The 21,445-nt window shown below is 45.9% G+C and overlaps 1 protein-coding gene across 1 annotated transcript in view; it reads left to right on the top strand.

The window, feature by feature from the left end:
* Nucleotides 1-21,445, top strand: part of LOC142467384 (uncharacterized) — a 47,983-nt gene that overhangs the window by 10,679 nt on the left and 15,859 nt on the right. Inside the window, exons 4-8 of the mRNA XM_075573003.1 lie at nt 13,669-13,788; nt 15,298-15,390; nt 15,717-15,815; nt 19,045-19,061; nt 19,624-19,683. Coding sequence (XP_075429118.1) covers nt 13,669-13,788; nt 15,298-15,390; nt 15,717-15,815; nt 19,045-19,061; nt 19,624-19,683 — 389 coding nt within the window. The remainder of the gene's footprint in view (nt 1-13,668; nt 13,789-15,297; nt 15,391-15,716; nt 15,816-19,044; nt 19,062-19,623; nt 19,684-21,445) is intronic.

Here is a 21,445-nt window from a genome sequence, read left to right as displayed (position 1 = left end):
CCTATACCTTTTCCTTCCCGGGGTGCCTCCATTTCCCTCTGCCTAAGTGTCAGAGCCGCTATTCTTGTCACACTGTGTTCTCCGGTAGTGCCTTCGGACTTCTGTTAGGGCTGTTTTGGCTCCCTTGAAGTGTGGGCTGTGACTTCCCGGGTTGCGCCGCCGTGACGCGGGCCCAGCTGCTGTCGCTAGTATCCGGTCTTGGTCATACTGTGCCACTACCAAGATTGCCGCCCGTCCATATCCGGTGACTCCAAACGAAGCCGGGAACCACCGGCGACAGACAAAGACTAATCAGTTCAAGTACCCTGGTTCAAATCATTATGCCCAATAAAGTTACCGCAGTTGCGGTTCAAGTTATAAATATAATGGCGCTGTTTCCCTAAAACTATGATCTAAGCACTATTGGGCCGTCTCTAGCTCATCCGGCAACCGAGTCCCCAAGGAGGAACTGAAAAGACCCTAAAATGCATCCGTGATTGTACGACGGTCAACAAGCTGAAAGAAAAGACTCGGAGCACACTTACCTTGTCGTGCGGCCTAATGAGGGGGAGCGGGTCACAGAGGATGGCCGTGGAATGCATGCCAGACAAGATGGAGGTGAACCTGGCCATGGCAGACAGAGAGTGCAGCACCGGAAGAAGAAGCCCCTTTGGCGGGAAGACATCCACCTCCGAGGACGTCGGCGGGAAAATGGTGGCGACCGGAAGCTTATATGGTATGTTAATGCTCAGGGGGGGATACAATAAACCCCCTGATCAAAGGCTCCCCCACCCTGCTTGTGTATGCTGGAACAAAACAGTGCAGGATGTGGGTACTTGGGATAAGTCAGAAAAGGGGGGGGAGGAGAACACAAATTGGATGTGTCTCCCAAAAGAATCCACTATAATGCACTCCTACTTAATTTAAAATTTAACTTTTAATATATTATCATAAAACATATATTACCAAAAGCGTTGTGTATTGTGCATTAAAAATAAATTAAATTGACAATAACTAGCGTCTGTGTCAGTGAATGTGTATTGGAGTGATCTCAACCAACAATTGGGATAAGTGTTGTGTTTCACAACTTGGGACAAAAGTTTTCCTGTCCCAAGCAGACTTTCAGACGCCGGTCTTGTGGGAGGGGGGCTAGGGAAATGAGCCCCTGATTAGAATAATGTCCACCCCTGTGGGCAGGTATGACTTTGCCTCTCAAGTGAGGTGGCAAAGGGTCATAGGGTGGAGGTAATTGATGTCCAATGCCTGACACCCTCTGTGAACGTATAGGGCTGGAATCCCATATAAACCAGTGTAAACCCTATACCCATTGCCTTCCGTGTCTTTTCGTGATGTCTTCATTTGAACCTGTATTGCTGAATGAATTGCCAATCCTGTACCTGATTGCTTCATTGTCCAACCCTAAGTAAGTGTCTATTTCTTGTCTGTTATTTGTATCTTCTTGTGTGTTCTCCTTCTTTAAGGAATAAACTATATTAATTATATCTAAGTCGTGTTCAATTCAACCCAGATATTTGGTGTATATTATACCCTGTCACTAGCTACCGTGACACCATCACAGTCCGTTTAGCTTTGCCAGATAACAGTGGTCACAGTCTGACCACCCAGTCCCTCCTTGGAATTCGGAACCGGGAACACTGCGTCTCAAAGTCATTCAGGAACACATCGAGGTCATCTGTGCCATCCACGAACTTGCTGAAGCTGTGATGATCCGCCCGGGAATGTCCTTGTTCCCCGTTTTCAAGGTAGGGGTTGTGGGTTCTTACGAGCACTGATGTCAGGAGCTGTACCCGCTCCGCAGTGCTAACACCCGTTCCCCATGTAGCCAGAAGTGCAGTGAGTCCAGGGACGGCACGCTCGGCAGTCGCAGCTACTACCTCGTCCACAACCCCTGGCGCCGAGCCACCCATGACCGGGGGGGTCACTTGCACTCTCCTCATGTCCTTGCAGCCCCGGAGCTGGAGGGACCTCCTGCACTCCGGGCTGAATAGCGTCTGCCAACACAGCAGCTACTTGCCCCTCTGGTATGACCCTGCGGTCCTCATGATGCTCCAAATCCTCCTCCAGTTGTGCCTTCGACCGCCCATCTGTCGGTAAGCCATACCCCGCACATCTCTCCACGACTTTCTCTCTGGTCCACGACCTGAACCTTCGTGAGTGATCGCTCATGGTGCCTTCGGGGTATGGGTGAAGGGAACAGTGAAGTCTTTCGTGCTCTTTAGAAGTGTGTGTCAGTTGCTACTTGTCTGAGGAGCTCGCAAGCTACAAGGTCCTCACTATATTACAGAGTCCACAGGAAACTGCAATATAGGTTCAATCAGTATCCCACCACGATGCCACCAGTTATTTAAAAGCCTGTCACGATGGACACCAACTTTATCAACGCATTTATATTTCTGGGTACTTGATTGAACAGAACAAGTTGCAAAATAAATTGTGATTTATTTCCTTAATAGACAAACACACGACATCTGCAGGATACACTTAAAACCACACTTACTGGGATAAGGAAACAAAATAAATTGTCCTTGGACCGAAAGAAATTATCCTTTGCTTGCAAGCGCCAGAAATGCAACCTTGGTTTTAAAAGTCCTATGGTTATGTTGTTATTAACCCTTTCACTCCTGGACCAGTTGCTGCTGTGCTGGAACAAAGTCTTGCATCTTTACATCATGGATCAAAATTCAGGAATCACACTGGGGATACCGGGGGAGCCACGGTTATAGACTGCTCAAAGCTATCTTTAACATGTGGATCCAATCCCCTCATGGGAACAAAAAAAACCCACGAATAGCCAAGTTACCCACAGTTCATAAGACCGGTCAAAAGGGCTGTCCGGTGGGCAGGGCGCATGGGTCAGGTTAACGCCTATGCCACTTACCTGGGCTACACCCCTACTTGGCACCACTGAATCTAATTTTTGACCCAGAGATGTCAATAGACTGGCATCTGTGATCCCTCAGAATGCCGGCCGTGTCTAACTTATGGGTCTCTGGGTCTTTTCATAACTGACACCCTTTTAGACAGGGAGATGCTAATCAGCTAGATCCCTTTGAGGCTCCATCATAAAAATACCCCAGCTCAGTCACCCATATCACAGCTGGATGTCCAAGTAATTCCTGCTTGGGCTTACAATAAGATACCTCCTGCCTTACATTTAAGATCTGCAGTTTTTACACACTTTATGAAAACAACATGTTACGTTTGTGTTATAACTGTAATTTTTATATGTAGGTTCATGTGGTGTCTTACTGTACTTGCACCTCAAAAATCAGGTTTCTGGGTGCTTTCGTTCTAGAATTAGTATTTCTCATTGACATGCAAGCAATGCATCTTTTCTTTTAACCTTGCAGGCAGGGAATGGCCTGCAAATGGGGGATATAAATGGCTGGGACAGGGCAAACACAGTAATGCATAGCAAATAAGTTTAACCCCTTCCTTCCCTGTCACAGGCGCGAGCGGCGCTATCACATAGTGTGCCTCTATGTTCTTACAGAAACATGGTTAACCCCTAAAACCCATGATGCAAATATCGCCATTCATGGATACTCCATTTTTAGGAGAGATAGGTCAAAGAGAGGAGGAGGAGTGTTATTTTATATTGCAGACACATTACAATTTACACTGTTAAATTGCCCACCAAGCCCACCCTCTTTTGAAATTCTAGTTGGCAAAATCTGCCTCCCCTTTTCTAAGCCCATCTTGCTCGCTGGCGTCTACCGCCCCCCTAAAGCCCCTCTACAATCCCTGACTGATATCACCCAGTTTCTTGGCACCATTTCCTCCCTGAATGAGAAGAGTGAGCTGCTAGTTCTTGGGGATTTCAACTTCAATTGGCTTGACCCTAAAAACCACAAAATCCAGATACAACTCAAGTCACTTAACCTATCACAACTCATTTCCCAACCCACACGGACAAACCTGAAATCGCATAACCATTCCTTGCTAGACTGGATTCTCTCCTCAAACCCCAGCAGAATCCAATCCTCTGGCATCCTTCCTGATATTTTCAGTGACCATGCAATAGTGTACTGTGTAAGGAAAATTAAACAACCCATTCAAGCTCTAGAGTTCTCCTCACCAGAACATTTAAGAACTTTAAACCACAACAGTTTCTGGATGACCTTACCAACTGCCCATGGCACAGAATCGATTTAATTCCCGACCCTGATTCTGCGCTCGACTATTTCCAATCAGAGTTCTTAAAACTCTGCGATACCCATGCTCCACTACGCAAAATAAGGGTACGGGGGGCCCACCTTCCATGGGTTACACCTGACCTTATAGCACTCTACCAGCTCAGGGATACCTTGTGGAAAAGCTACAAAGTAACTGGCACTACCAAGGATCTCAATCACTACAGATGCATGCGGAATATGTGCACAAGGCAAACAAGGCACGCAAAAGCACAATATTACTCTGACAATCTCCACCAAAATACATCAAACCCAGCTAACTTCTGGAAAGTTATCTACAATATATTCCAGCCTCCTAACCATCAACAACCAAGTAACATCACTAAGGGGGATATTACTCTGACAAACCCCACTGACATTGCAAATGCATTCAATGATTACTTTGTGGGGTGTGCCACTAACTTATTAGCGAAAGGCAGCCCAAACCACAAATCTGAATCTCACCCTGGGAGTACACACATAGCCCCACCGCCTCCCAACACTGCCCACAATTTTCAATTTGGCCCAGTATCTGAAGAGGAGATTACACAAGCGCTCCTCAAACTAAAACTAAGCAGCCAATGCGGACCTGACTTACTACAATCTAGGTTCCTACGACTTTGTGCCCCAGCCATTGCCAAACCAATTGCTTCCATAGTCAACTCTATCCTGTCTGCAGGCCATATCCCTAAGACTTGGAAAACTGCCAGAGTTGTCCCAATCTTCAAAAGTGGGGACAAAAACACTGTGTCAAACTACAGGCCAATCTCACTTCACCCAATTCTATCCAAAGTAATGGAAAAATGTGTCCACTCCCAATTAAGCGATTTCTACACCAAGACAAATTTCCCTAGCCAATTCCAATCTGGCTTTCGTCCCAAACATTCCACCGTAACTACCCTGCTAAAAGTTTGCAATGAAATCCAGTGTGGAATGGAACGGGGACAACTCACTGGTGCAGTATTCCTAGATTTTGCAAAGGCTTCTGATACAGTTGATCATGCTATCCTGCTTAACAAACTCCAGAGCTCTGGAATAGGGAAGCATGCTTTAAACTGGTTTCAGTCCTACCTATCAGGTAGATCCCAACATGTGTCCATCTCAGGCTCTAACTCGTACCCCCTGGATATCACTTGTGGTGTCCCGCAAGGCTCTGTGCTGGGGCCCCTACTCTTCTCAGTGTTCATTAATGATCTTCCCACAGCTTGTAAGGAAGCCTCAATACACATGTATGCAGATGACACAATCCTATATGCTCACAGCCAAAGCCTCTCTGACCTTCAACACATACTTCAGTCTGACGTTTTGAGACTCGAAAACTGGATTTCACAAAACAAACTGTTTTTAAACACTGACAAGACTGTAACAATGGTATTTGGGACCAAGACTAAATTTTTAAAGCTTCCAGCGACTGAGCTCCAGATTAGAACCAACGCTAACACCACCCTAACTCCTGTTACTAGTTTTAAATACCTGGGCATGTGGTTGGACTCCCACTTAACATTCGGGATGCACATTAATACCCTGACAACCAAGACCTATGCCAAACTAGGGGTACTTTACAGGAACAAATCCTCCCTAAGTCTGCTGGTCAGAAAGCGTATCGCACAGCAGATGCTAATGCCAATTATTGACTATGGGGACATAGTATATGGCTCGGCTCCTCAAACCCTGTCATGGAACCAGAACTACCTTTCTGACTCACCTCCCTCTCTCCTTTGCAGCTTCTGCCTGTCAGATCTTATTCCCAGCTGCATGGAGCTTGCACACACATACTGTGCCTGTGTAACTTGCAACAATGTTGCATTTCTTGCCTCTGGGCATGGAATCAGTGAGCTGCTACTGCAGTTTCTGAGATCCTCACCAGAATGGGCTAGTCTGCCCCCCTCCTGTTTGTTCAGAGATAGTCTGCCCCTAGACTATTCCTTTACCCACACTGCCCCTCACTTCCTTTTCCACCCTGGAGACAGTGAGTACAAGACCCTTCTCTGTTCATCCCCCATGGTGAGGCCATCTCTTTTTACCGGTTCCTAACTAATAATCACCACTACATACCATCCACAAGTATCTGTGTTCTGCTGCCTTTCCCAATAAAGTGGAGGAAATATTACAGGGCTTGGAGTGATTTAAAAGGGAACTGTGTTAATGCTATCGGGAGCCATTCACACATCAAACGTGACCCTGGCTTCAGAAAAGTAAAAAGAGGACCGTGTGCCTTGGGGACACACACAGAGGAGCTGCTACCCACAGCCTTTATGCTAAACAAACAAGCAAACAGCTACAGCTTTCTGCAAAACAAGCAGCAGCTTCACTCTGCCAGACAGGGCAGCAAGCTTTATACAGCAAACTGCACACAGCCAGCATACACCTTGCACACGAGGCAGCAGCTTTGCAAACAAACAGTGCTTCTTATACAAACCTAATTGCCTTTCTCTGTCTGAGTTCACCCCCTGCACAGCCCCATAGTGAGGAGCCACCATCTCACCTACCCCTGCGCACGTCCCCACGGCTAGCGCCATCAAGTGCTACGCCACCGGACACCCGCCAGGACACGGGTCAGAGCCACCGGACACCTGTGAGTACAGCTACTCCTACGCTGCACGCTGCAGGACACCGCTCGGCATCATCTGAGACAGACGCCCATCGCTGACAAAGGTAAAAGACCGCACGCCACACGCACTGGCTAAAGGCCTACACACACCTACAGCATGGCAGAACTCAGAGCCTCACCAGACATCACGCAGGAAAGCGATCACTCAGACACAGAGACCGCTGCGCAACTGCAACAGGCAGAGGCAGGCGCAAGGCCCAAACGGACAGTCACACTGACACAAAAGGCCCGCGAAAAATATGAGACTGACATTGAAGCACACCGCGCTAAATTAGAGTTGGCCTGGAGCACAACCACACTGGGAATACGCAATGTTACTAGCGTTGGCAACTATGCGCAACAGCTCGAGCAGGCAATAACGCAATTAAGGACCGATTACTCGCGTTATCAAGAACTGTCAGAAGCATACATTACTTACCTGACCAGGGCCAACACCAGCGAAAGCCTGCAAGAAAGAGACTTACAAAATGACATTGACCTTACACGTGACAGCCGCGTGCGGACCGCTATCACAGACGCACAAAGCGTGAGAAAAGAGCTCCTCCTGGAGACCGCATCGCAGCGCTCCAGCACATCAAGGCACTCATCAAGGTCTGCAAAATCAGCGCAATCCAACGTGTCCAGCGCAAGCGCTACCAAGGCGCGAGCCACTGCAGAGGCCGCACGTGCCAGGGCCGAATATGGTCGCAGAGAAGCAGCCATAAGAGCAGGAAGAGCGCGCATAGAAGAGGAGGAAAAGAAAGCCGCCGCTAATGCCGCTGCCGCTGCTGCTACCGCCGCTACTGCCGCAGCGACTGCGCGTAGGAAAGCCGAATTCGATGCGGAACTAGAGGCACTTAATCAAGAGAAGGAAGCCGATGCCGCCATAGCCCAAGCTGAAGTCCTAGAAGCAACCGCGCAACAGGACGGCAGGGAGCAACCGTACAGACGGATTGCCTCAGAGGACCCAGTCCGACGCACGGAAGACTACGTAAGGAGCCTCTTCAGTGTAAACACCAGCGCACCATCCCAACACGGATGGAGTGACTCCACATACACCGAAGAATTGCTAGGCCCACGAGGAGAAGATGCTGTTCCTGCAATGGTACATGCTGCCTGGGATAGCCACAGCCGCAATAGTGATCCACACGCCAGCGCGCACACGGATGCACCACAACAGGCTCGCAATCCAGGTACACCCACGCGGGAGAAAACAGCCCCTCACACTGGCCAGCGGCCATCACGCGTCCACGCCAAGGAAGAGGCGACCGCACAGACCCAGCAACTTCCTCAGAACGGGACAAACACGCCGATGCCTCAGGCCTGACAGACATAGCCAAGTACATGATCCGGCGTGACCTGGTGCAAGCAGGACTCATCAGCTTCGACGACCGCCCTGAGAACTACCGGACGTGGAAGTTCACATTCAAAGACGCAATCCACAGCTTGGACTTCTCAGCAAGGGAAGAGCTCAACCTGCTATTCAAGTTCCTGGGGAACGAATCCAGGAAGCACGCGAAGAGACTTCGGGCAGCAAACGCGCACCAACCCCAAGTAGGTCTCGACCTAGTGTGGGAAAGGCTAGAAGAGTCCTACGGCAGCCCCGAAGCAGTCGATTCTTCAAAAGAATCGACAGCTTCCCCAAGATCACAACTAAAGACTACTCGAAGTTCCGAGAGCTCGGGGACCTGCTGCAAGAACTGGAGTTCGCAAGGAAAGACCATTCCTTAATAGGTCTCAACGTCCTAGACTCAGCTCGTGGAGTGAGACCCATCCTGGAGAAGCTACCCTTCAACCTCCAAGAAAAATGGATCTCACAAGTCCCCAAATACAAAAGGGAGAAGCAAGTCGTCTACCCCCCATTCTCATTCTTCGTGAGCTTCATCCGCGATGCGGCAAGGACAAGGAACGACCCCAGTTTCATCTTAGGTGCGCAAACCACATACAGTGCAAGCAGCCTGAGGAACGAGAGACCAGTGATGAGATATGGTAACACCCAAACACTCATCTCGGTCCACAGGACGAACGTGCCTCCCACGACCCAAACTACTCCCGATCAGTCGGTCGCCAGAGACAAGGAACCAAGGGACCTTAACAAAGAGTGCCCTATACACAAAAGGCCGCATCCGCTTAACGAGTGTATCGGATTCAGAATGAAACCCATAGAGGAGCGAAAGAACTTACTCAGAGAATGGGGAGCTTGTTTCAAATGTTGTGCTTCCACAACTTATTTATTCAAAGACTGTAAAGAAGAAATCAAATGTACAGTGTGCGAAAGTGACAAGCACGTGACATCATTACACCCAGAGGCGCTGACATTCCATCAACTCAACAACCCATCCTCCATAGCGGAGCATGGCGGGGAGAAAGAAGGAGTGTCAACATCCGTCACATCTCAGCGCACTGAGGTTTGCGGAAAGGAAGGTGACAAAATGTCCTGCTCCAAAATATGCCTTGTCGCAGTACACCCCCAGGGACAACCTGAGAAGGCTATTCGGATGTACGCAATCCTCGACGACCAGAGCAACCGATCGCTGGTCAGGTCAGAGTTCTTCGACATGTTTAACATACAAGACGGTGCTTCTCCTTACACTCTCAGAACATGCGCAGGGCGAATGGAGACCACAGGGAGAAGAGTGAATGGCTACACCATATGCTCAATAGACGGCAAAGTGAACATGCCCCTTCCCACACTCATCGAGTGCAACCACATGGCCACAAACAGGGACGAGATTCCCACACCAGACGTGGCACGCCATTACCCCCACCTCAAAGGAATAGCCAACCACATCCGGCCGGTAGAACAAGGCGCCAAGATCTTGCTGCTGCTTGGCAGGGACATCATGAGGGTACATAAAGTCCGTAAACAGCATAACGGACCCCACAACGCGCCATACGCCCAAAGACTTGACCTAGGATGGGTGATAGAAGGCAACGCGTGCACCAACAAAGAGCACGGGCAAGACTATGTTGACGCCCGCAGAACGGTGGTGACAGAATGTGGACACACATCTTTCTCTAAACCATGTCCTGGCCATCTCCAAGTGACCGAAGGGCCAAGTGAAGAGAAAAGACAAGGTCATACCCCTGAGATCAACAAAAACATCCTCGCATCGAGGGGATGTGACAATGGCCTAGGATGCTCAGCAGTCCAGACAGCTAAGGATGATGAGTCGATTCCACCGAAGGAAGAAAGTAACCTCTCAAAGGTGACCGACAAAGGGATCGCCCAAAAGGCAATAAACGATCAAACAGTCCTCTCGCGAGCAATGGCACGACTAAGATGTACAGTTGTTCCTCTCCACAGAGTATCAAGTGACAAAGCAACCAGCTGCCATGGCTGGCATAGCCACAAAAGATTGCGCCCCACAGGTGAAGCCACAGTGTCAAAAAGACTGTCCTCTCGCACGTCTAAAAAGAGACAGCCACAGAGACATTTCATAAAGGGATTTACTAGGACAAAAGAGACTGTTCTTCGTTACGTCCAGGGAGACAATAACCTCCCGATGGCAGTCAACAAAGAGACACAAAGGCGTTTCACCAAACTACGTGGAGATGTTCTCGTGCAAAAGAAATGCACCGATGACCTACGGTGCACAGCGTTCCAAACAACAAGGGACGGCAAACAAACACCATCGAGGGAAGATAGAGGATTCCCGAGGTTAACTGTCAAGGAGCTCTCTAAAGACGGACTAGGCAGTTGGGTGACTCCGCTACCATTCCATTCACCAAAAGGACGCTTCCCAAACAATGGAGAACATGCCATCTCTAGGTTCACTTCGCACCTCCGCGACCTAAAAAGGGAACCAGAGACCAAAAACAACTTTGTGGCCTTCATCCAGAAGATGTTCTTTACCGGCCACGCAAAGCCAGCACCTCTAATGGAGGAAGGTGAAGAATGCCGGTACCTCCAATCATCTGGGGCCTACCACCCTCAGGAACCCGATCAAATCCGGGTAGTGTTCAGCCCCAGTACTCAGCTTCAGGGAGTCTCTCTGAAAGACGCCCTCTTTACTGGACTAGATTCGACAACCAGTCTTCCAGAAGTGTTGTTCCGCTTCCGCAAGGAGCCAAAAGCCATCTCCTTCTGCCGAACGCCAGGTGATAGAGCGACAAGCTGCCACGACTGGCATACCTACAAGGGGATGCACTCTGTGGGTAAAACTACAGAGACAAAAAGACCGTTCTCTCACAAGGCCAAAAGGAAACAGTGCCAGAGACCTTTACACAAAGACAATGTGGTGCAACCAGCAAACCTGGAGCTGTGCATCCACCCTGCATCCTTTGCCAAAGAACCTTGACCAAGGGACCTTGATACCAGTGATACCGGCCGGTGTCACATCGCTATGTGGACATGGACTCTTGCATCGTTTGAGAATGTGATGTTATCTTTGTTATGCATTGCACATATGTTCCACATAGTCTGTTATATAGTGGTATCTACAGATACCAGACGGGGAGTGTCATGGAACCAGAACTACCTTTCTGACTCACCTCCCTCTCTCCTTTGCAGCTTCTGCCTGTCAGATCTTATTCCCAGCTGCATGGAGCTTGCACACACATACTGTGCCTGTGTAACTTGCAACAATGTTGCATTTCTTGCCTCTGGGCATAGAATCAGTGAGCTGCTACTGCAGTTTCTGAGATCCTCACCAGAATGGGCTAGTCTGCCCCCCTCATGTTTGTTCAGAGATAGTCTGCCCCTAGACTATTCCTTTACCCACACTGCCCCTCACTTCCTTTTCCACCCTGGAGACAGTGAGAACAAGACCCTTCTCTGTTCTTCCCCCATGGTGAGGCCATCTCTTTTTACCGGTTCCTAACTAATAATCACCGCTACATACCATCCACAAGTATCTGTGTTCTGCTGCCTTTCCCAATAAAGTGGAGGAAATATTACAGGACTTGGAGTGATTTAAAAGGGAACTGTGTTAATGCTATCGGGAGCCATTCACACATCAAACGTGACCCTTGCTTCAGAAAAAACCACCTTAGCAAACTTGACACCCTCTACAATTCAATTTGTCGTTTTGTTCTCCAATGCAACTACAACACACATCACTGCGAAATGCTCAAAGAACTAGATTGGTCATCACTAGAGTCTAGGCGCAAAGTTCACCTTTCCTGTCTTGCCTTTAAATTCTTCATGGGCAAGCTACCCAGCTATCTGAACAAGCTCCTCACCCCTACCACTTGCAGCACTCATCACCTGAGATCAGACTCCAAAAGACTGTTCATGGTCCCAAGGCTCAACAAAGTATCCGGCCGTTCCTCCTCCTACCGTGCACCCCAAAACTGGAACAACCTACCAGAGACTCTCACATCCACCACCAGTTTAAGTTCTTTCAAATCAAAGACTGGCTCACATTTTAATCTGGTCTGTAACTGTTTCATTCGCCCATAATATATATTTTCTTTAACTGTGCACGCAATGTCTTGTATATAATGTATGCCCTGTTCATTTATGTAACTGTATTTGTAACCATGTTTTATTTGTCTTACTCTGTGCCCAGGACATACTTGAAAACGAGAGGTAACTCTCAATGTATTACTTCCTGGTAAAATATTTTATAAATAAATCTATGAGGCGCACGGGAGCAGAGGCGCCGGCACTCGCAATGCAGGAGGAAACAGAAAAATCTGTTTTCACGCACGGCGGCCAGGTGGCAGCCGGGTCACATGAGTGGTTCGCCCAATGAGGCGAACCAGCACTGTGACATCACAGCCACGCCCCCCGACACACACACCTCCCTGTCTTTCCTGCTGCAGGCGGCGTGGAGAAGCCAAGTGAACGCTTGCGCCATCTCCAGCTTCACCATGGCCGCAGCCTTAGGCAGCTGTTAACCATTTGATGGCTGCCCTGCCACAGAGAAGTATTATGAGGACCAAGATACAGCTTTGTTGTGGATTACAAGAGCATTTCGAATAATAATAATAAGAGAGTGATTGACCATTTCAAAATCAGCAGAGAGATCGAGTAGTATTAATAGGGAAAAGTGACCTTGGGATTTTGCTTCATGTAGATTATTGGCTACTTTAGTGAGCACAGTCTCTGTTGAGTGAGCTGTACGAAAGCCAGAGTGTAAAGGGTCCAGTGGGAAGTGGGAGGTGACTTGTCGGAGGATGGAGTCAAATACAGAGAAAAGACGGCGTGGATTGGATTTGTGAGTGTTGATGAGTGTGGAAAAGTAGTGTTGTTTGGCCTTAGAGAGAGCAGAGTTAAAACAGGATTAATGTATAGTGTAGAAAATCAGACAGTGTGAGATTTCCTCCATAGGCGTTCAGAGGAGCGAGTGCAAAGGGAGCATGCTTAATACACACCATCCCAGCGAGCTCAAACTCCTACACCCACCACATCATGAATATATATTTATGTCAAAAAGAGTGCTACTGAGCGTGGCAAATATATACAACAAAAGACAGCGGTGCCCAATGCTACATCTAATTGACAAAACATATAAAATAATAAGTATAAAGTTTAAATACTTCAATAATAATTATATTTACTTGGTTATTTAGTTAAACCCTTTGGCCAAAGCGTCATAAGCCTGCATACCACGTCAAGGTATAACCAAAATGAATGCAGGTCCTAACACAAACTGTGAACCCTTCCTTTTACCTCTGTATGAGGGGAAAGAACCATAGTAGATCCTGTTCTTGCAGCATGTGCAAAGGGAGCATGCTTGTGAATTTACCCAAGGCCGTGGGTTAGAGGGACCGGTTTGCCGGAGCATATATCTTCATACATTGACACTAAAAGATGCACAATGAGAACGGTTGTTTTACTTTCTGTAATATACAGTATATACAGTAATTGTCTTAAAACATAGACCTGTCTGTAAAATGTGCTGCTAAATAAACACTTTTTGTTTTTATGTAAACCCATTGTTTCCATTTTTTTTGCAGGCGAGGTCCTACCATTATCTTTAGGAATATTTTCCTTTTTCCTTGTACTCGTACCTGTGGCTTTCTCAGTGTATTGTCTGTGGGTCGGAAACTCACCGGAGTGCATACGAAACAACACAGGTATGTTTTATCTTTTGTACTCCTATGCGACAAGCTTTGTACATGGATAGAGATATTCACAAATGCAGGGTCAGTCCCATGCAGGACCAATGTAACCTAATGACAGTAACATGTTTAATTGATTAAGGGGTCAGTCCTGCGCAGAACCAAAGTGACCTAATTATAGTGCCATGTGTAATGGGTTAAAGGGTCAGGGACAAACAGTGGGGCTTGATTTCGGGACATTTTACATTACTGGTTGTTAGCTTTTTTTGGTTAAAGCTGAAAACCAGAATGACTAATTGTAATAATTCTATGACAGTTTAATGACTTAGAGCTTCATGTAGGACCAAAATGACAAAATAATAGTGATGTGCTTTTAGGGTTAATCCCACGTAAAACCAATGTAATCTAATGACCGTGACATGTTTAAGATGTAGATTTAGCCAGCAAAAAAAATCTGCAGCAAAAAGGTGAGAGCCGCTGGGAGCCACGGGTGGTCCATGTTTGCTTAGGGGCTACCCACGGCTTTTCTCCTTACCACAAGCGAATGCCACCGCTGGGTCCTTGCTGCATTCCCAGCCAGGAGGGAAGTTAGGACTGCTACATCTGTATAATAGGGACATGTTTAATTTGCTGTGTCTTAATAATTGGTGCCCTTTCATAATAGGAAACAGCGATTAGTAGGGATTTAGATAAGAGACAAGTATAAGGCCGTGCTTATAGCCACGGCAACGTGACGTCATCCGTCGCCGTTGTCGCAGCGATTTCTGCCTATAGTGTTAGAGGCAAGAAACGGGGGGCATGGCGGGGCCGTGGCCGTGAGTGGTTCGCCCTCATTGGCTGAACCGCTCACGTGCCCGCTGACGTCATGCTGCGGCCGCTGAAAAAGCCATTTTCATTGACGTCCAGCGATCGCGACCAAATAGTTGCGTCGCTCCTACTATTGGCGCACGCAACGGATTCAATACACTTTCGCGTCGCCGGGACTATAAGCGCGGCCTAAGGGATTTATATAGTAAGTCATTTTAGTAATGATATCCTGGGACTGTTTGTAAACATTGTATCTTATACTTCAGGATTTATTTCCTGCCTTATCTGTGGCTTTTCTGTTATCTTGGTTGTAAAACAATAGCATCTGATTAATAAAAAAACATACTAAAACCAATGAGATTTGTTCCTCTGATAAATCTGGTACCGTTTTATGTATTAGTTCTTCAGCTGGCAGACTTTGATACTAAGTGGGCATTTAGCAAAGTCTCCTGGCTGCAGGAGTAGGGCAAATCTCTATTGCCTTCAGTCTAATGCAGTTTTTGCATCCGTTTTACACAACTTTTTCAGACGTGAGACTGATGGGACTTTATAGCCCTTATTGCATAAACAAACCATACTAGACTTAGGCGCTGCCATTGTTTCCAATGGGATTCATTTTAGTTGAGAATTCTGGTCTTTTGTAAATCATTTTGCAGCTTAGAGACTGAGAAATGGCTCTACTGGGATTATTTCTAATTCTTTTTGTTTCTCCTATAGCTTTGAAAACCATCATAGATGCCTCTGTTCTCGGCTATGTCCCTGTCCTATTGGTTTCCATTATTGCCGTCTTCATGACTTCTAAGGTTATAGGTAGGTATGAGTGCGTCTAAAGGTCTCCTCCAAAATACACAATCTCAAAATGGATTACACTTTTTAAATAGAAAGTAAATATTGAAACCGCGTCGGGTTACTACAAAAATGAGTTGATAAATTCAATTTATGGCAATAGTGGTGCAGAACACAGCACTAGATTTATGAAGGATAATATATCAGTTAAATAAATGCGATTGGTTTATATTTGCTAAATCTGTTTTGCAGCTGCAACATTAATAATTAAAAAAAGACTTTCTTCCTGTAGTATATGTATTGTAATTAGAGGACAGCTGATAAATAGTCATTTTTTGTTGTTGTTGCAGAATCGGGCTGTGGCTATAAAATACCCCTGTATTTAATCATCACTTGTGCAATTTTACCATTCTTAATTTCCGGAGTGCTGTTTGGAATAGTATGGCGCTGTAAGTAAAATCTGTGTATATGTATGTCTTCCAGTTTACAATTTAGGCCCAGATCCACAGAGGTCCTTCAGTCACTTAACGAGAAACTAATCTATAAGTTAATGGCTTGTTAAGCATTACCGTGTATCCACAAAGGACAATAACATAAATCCGCTTTTCTCCCGAACACAGCTTCGGGTTAACTACAGCATCATTAGTGCGAATAATACGCAGAAGAGGCGTTTCCCCCTAACATGGCGCATCCACTATGCATCAGCCACCGCACTGATTTAACACAATTTATTTACATCATACCCAAAGGTGCTGTTCCTGAGCTAGGGTGACCAGATGTCCAGGGTTAGCCGGGATAGTCCCGGAGTTACTGCACATGTCCCGGGTTAGCCGGGACAGTCCCGGAGTTACTGCGCATGTCCCGGGTTAGCCGGACAGTCCCGGATTACTGCGCATGTCCCGGGTTAGCCGGACAGTCCCGGATTATTGCGCATGTCCCGGTGTCCCGGCAATTATTAGAATTTTTTTTAAATGTCCCGGTTTCAGCTGCAGAGAGAAAGGGGGCATAGCTGGATCCGAAGGGCAGGGCAAGGATTGTGAGGGGGGTGGGGCCAGGATAAGCAGGAAACTGAGCTAGAAATATGAAGAGAGAAACATGCAATTACAGCCACAGGGGGCGCTGCATGCTCAGAGCGCGTGTGCCAGTCTTTGTGTATGGTGAGTGTCTGTGTAGGTCAGTGGCTGTGTGTGTGTGTCTGTGCAAGTCAGTGGCTGTGTGTATGTGTCTGTGCAGGTCAGTGGCTGTCATGATAGGCTTGCCAGGCGTGTAATAAAGGGGTCAACCCCCAGTTGGCAGCCCCTACAATCGTGCAGGATGCGAGGGGTTAATGGAATCGTATACGTGTATTTCTGCAGTCCCCTGCTTCAGTACAAAATGTATTCCCCTTTGTTTTATGTGTTCCCGCCCTGTGACGTGATTGCACCAAACATCTACACTGGGATCAGGCCGGGAGGGAACGGGTTAACTGTGTTTGAATGTTTATGGTCCTTTGTTCCCCTTCCCACCTTTTTGGCCACCATATGCAGTGACATACAGAATGCCATGTATTCCTATGCAGAGGTTACAGGGCTGTTGCAATTACTGCTGGTTTTGAAATGAGGTTTCAGACATAAAAACATTATCTCCTGGTTGGTAATACCTGGAGGGCTGAAATTTGGCCACGAGGCAGAAACCCCTGAGTCAGGATTGCATGGCAGGTGTCAGCCCTCTCAGATTAACCGAACGAAGTATTTTTGATATATATAAATTGTGATATATTTCTGTATAGTCAGGGCTACCCAATTAGCCCACGAAAGTTCCTGGCCATGTGGAATTATAATGAGCCATCAGGCGCCGGTGTGTCTGCGTGCTGTGTCCGGATCAAGGCTTCACCTCCCAGATTGAGGATGCATGGGGGAGAGATAGCAGGACCTGGCTGTTTATGTTTAAGGGCCACAAATCACACTTCCAGTCAGCGTTTCCTCTGTGAAGAAATACAGATGGTAGACTCAGAGGCACCAGGCTTAAGAGTGGGGTGCACTAAATGGGACTCTGACAGTGTGTGCGCATGTCCCACCTACCACAGGGCATGTACCCGCTTGCTTCCCACGTGAGCTGGCAAAAGTTAATTGGGTCCAGATAATTGTTCTCCAATACCTGAGTACAGGCTAAAATCTATTTCAGTGACTGTAAGCCCTCTACCCAGTGTTCTTTGTGTGTACCCTGTATTGCTGAATGAATTGCTAGCCTGAATCCTGGCTACTTCATGGTCCCCATCCCAAGTAAGTGTAAATATTCCGTTTGTTATTTGTCCAACATTGTGTGTCCACCTTATTTGAAGGAATAAAATCTCTTAATCATATCACAGTCGTATTCAATTCAACGCAGTAATTTGGTGTAAATTATAACCCTTGTAAGCTATCGTGACAGTGGCTTGTGTCTGTGCAGGTCTGTGTGTGCAGGTCAGTGGCTGTGTGTCTGTGCAGGTGAGAGAGAATGGGGGGAGAGAGAATGGAGGAGGGGGAGGAGAGAATTGTGGAGGGGAGTGGGAGAGAGAATGGAGGAGTGGAGGAAGAGAGAGAGTGAGAGAATTGGGGAGGGTAGGGAAGGGAGAGAATTGGGGAGGGTAGGGAAGGGAGAGAATGGGGGGTGTGGAGGGAAGGGAGAATGGCTGTGGGGGGAAGGAAGGGGTAGGAAAAGGAGAGTTGGGAGTGGGAAGGGAGAGAGAGAATGGGGAGGGAAGGGAGAGAGAGAATGGGGGGAGGAAGGGAGAGAGAATGGGGGTGGGGAGGGAGAGAGAGAATAAGGGGATGGGCGAGAGAGAATGGGGGGAGGGTGAGAGAAAATGGGGGGGAGAGAAAATGGGGATGTGGGGGAAGGTAGAGACAGAATGGGGGAGAAGGTAGAGAGAGAATAGGAAGAGGTAGAATGAATAATACAGCATCAATGGTGACACTATTAGATACATATCATTATATTATTCATTTTTTAGTAATGTCATTTGTTGTATTAATAATTTTTTTTATGTGTCCCGGTTTTCATTTTCAAAATCTGGTCACCCTATGTTCCTCCCATCCAGAGCCTGAAATAGGGCTTTTGCTGGAGTGGGAGATGGGAAAATGCTCATTTGGATATGCAAAGTATATTCAGATCACTCAAATTAGCATATTTATGAGTTACCTTTGACGTGTTCTATTTTATTGACTGGTACCTCTTCACGTATTGTATAATGTAGTGTTTGAGGAGGCATTTAAGTCAATGGGCCTTATACTAAAATAGGACTGAGTGAATCTGGCTCTTAAAGTGTAAGCTCTTTGAAATATATGATCTCTTCCCATTTATGTACTTTGGTTTCTGATACTCCAGTCCCTGTAACTTTTCCTTATAAATGCACCCTACAGTATATCTCCACCTATTGGTTCATATACCCACTGATCAATATAACCCCTCCCTATAACTCCTCCTATTTATTGCTCCATATAACTCCTCCCTATTGCTCCATATAACCCCTCCCTATAACTCATCCTATTGCTCCATATAACCCCATCCTATAACTCCTCCCATTGATCAATATATCCGTTCCCTATAACTGCTCTCTAACCGCTATTTAACTTTACTATGTGCAACATAGTTAATATAATTGTATTATTTGTTTGGCATTTGTTTGAATATTATTAATATATTTGTCACATTTTACAGCAAAGAGAAAAGATCAGGTAAGGACCAATATTACCTATATATTCACAAGGATCCGTTACTTTTCTTTAGTTCCAAAAAATATATATTATATGATTATTTGTATAAATGTGTTTCATGGGTCTGGGGCCACATTATCTTTATTTGCAATTGTGCTGACCTGATAAAATGATTAGAAACAAAAAATATTGCCAATGCACAACCCTTTTAAAGGGTCAGCCCCTATAGGACCAAAGAGTATTAATGGAAGTGAAATGTTTAAGGGGTCAGCCCTTCTAGGAGTTCAACATTATTAACTGTTTCATATGTTCTAGTACAAAAGAGGGGTCTTTAGATACATATTTTGTCCAAAATCTGTTAAACCTACAACCACGTCAAGGGAATCCCTAAAGGCCAGTCCTACACTAACAATAATTGATTATCCGCTCTAATAAGCTGAACTTTTGTGCAGCATTATATAAAAAAAGAGAAGGGTATTTAATGGAGATGCAGTGGCTACATATGTTTTTGTGTGTATATATATATACGGAGTAATGCATTTGATAATAAATACAGAATTGTTGTTAATCTTGTTACTTTTAGGGACAATCTGGAAATGATTCACCTGTTCCTCTACCAGTGAAGTTGGCAGAGGCAGACAAGGTAATGCTGCTTTTTTCCAGCCTTCCAGATTTTCCTACTGGTCTCAAGTCCATTTTGAATGTATCTTCAGTCCTGCAATACATTAATGCCATTACATTAATATACTGAGCATTCTTTTATGTCTATAGCAGGTTCTAGCACACCTCCCAAGCAGTGCAAGATCTTTGCAACACTTTCCTGTTGGTGATAATTTGATAAATATTGTTCCCAGCAGTTTGAGCTGTAAGCTGTAATAATAGTCAATGTTTCCTTCGTAATATCAGGATACATTCTAGCTGCTGAGTTACTCTGACTAAAGTACTGCTTGAAACTGAAAAGCGACCATTTTGTTAGGCACACAAGGACACGCAGGATTTTGACAGATTTATAACAGGAGACAAACGATTGACAGCTTCGGTAAGAATGTAGAATTATACATTGTCACGCGCTTTAAATATAGAAATAAGAAAATAAAATAGGGGGAAACCTGTATTGCTGCTTTAATGAAACAATATTTACAATAGCAATAAGTACGTGCTAAGTTTTAGACGCCTTTGTCTTCACCTTTAACATTTAATGAACGTGTAAAGTAAACATCCCTGTATTACTATATCTTGGGATTTAGGCCTCAGTATGCAACGTTGACTTTTCTCTAAGTCAGTTTGTGTATAATCAGAGAGCAAGACATTTAAACAAGCCTCTCACATTGGCAGATCTTTGGGTTCTACATGTACATCTCATCCCGAGAACTCCTCCTTTTGCTCCGTATAATGATTAGCTAGAACCCCTATTTCTCCATTCCATTTTCTACAGCTCCTCCTATTACTCCGTATAACCACTCCCTATAACTCCTCCTATTGCTCCGTATAACCACTCCAAATAACTCCTCCTTTTACTCCGTATAACCACTCCAAATAACTCCTCCTATTACTCTGTATAACCACTCCCTATAACTCCTCATGTTGCTCCGTATAACCACTCCCTATAACTTCTCCTATTACTCTGAATAACCACTCCCTATAACTCCTCCTATTGCTCTGTATAACCACTCCCTATAACTTCTCATATTGCTCCGTATAACCTCCCTATAACTCCTCCTATTACTCTGTATAACCACTCCCTATAACTCCTTCTATTACTCCGGTTAATCACTCCCTATAACTCCTCTTATTACTCTGTATAACCACTCCCTATAACTCCTCCTATTACGCCGTATAACCGCTCCCTATAACTCCTCATATTGCTCCGTATAACCTCTCCCTATAACTCCTCAAATTACTCTGTATAACCACTCCCTATAACTCCTCCTATTACTCCGTATAACCGCTCCCTATAACTCCTCATATTGCTCCGTATAACCTCTCCCTATAACTCCTCAAATTACTCTGTATAACCACTCCCTATAACTCCTCCTATTGCTACGTATAACCACTCACTAAAACTCCTCCTTTTGTTCCGTATCACTCCCTATAACTCCTCATATTGCTCCTTATAACCTCTCCCTATAACTCCTCCTATTACTCCGTATAACCACTCCCTATAACTCCTGATATTGCTCCGTATAACCACTCCATATAACTCCTCCTATTACTCCGTATAACCACTCCCTATAACTCCTCCTATTACTCCGTATAACCACTCCCTATAACTCCTCCTATTACTCCGTATAACCGCTCCCTATAACTCCTCCTATTACTCTGTATAACCACTCCCTATAACTCCTCCTATTACTCTGAATAACCACTCCCTATAACTCCTATTACTCCGTATAACCTCTCCCTAT

Source organism: Ascaphus truei, chromosome 16, assembly GCF_040206685.1.
Source record: "Ascaphus truei isolate aAscTru1 chromosome 16, aAscTru1.hap1, whole genome shotgun sequence".
NCBI classification, from domain to species: Eukaryota; Metazoa; Chordata; class Amphibia; order Anura; family Ascaphidae; genus Ascaphus; species Ascaphus truei.
The sequence above is the reverse complement of the archived record's forward strand: the minus strand, read 5'-3'. Positions and strand labels throughout refer to the sequence as shown.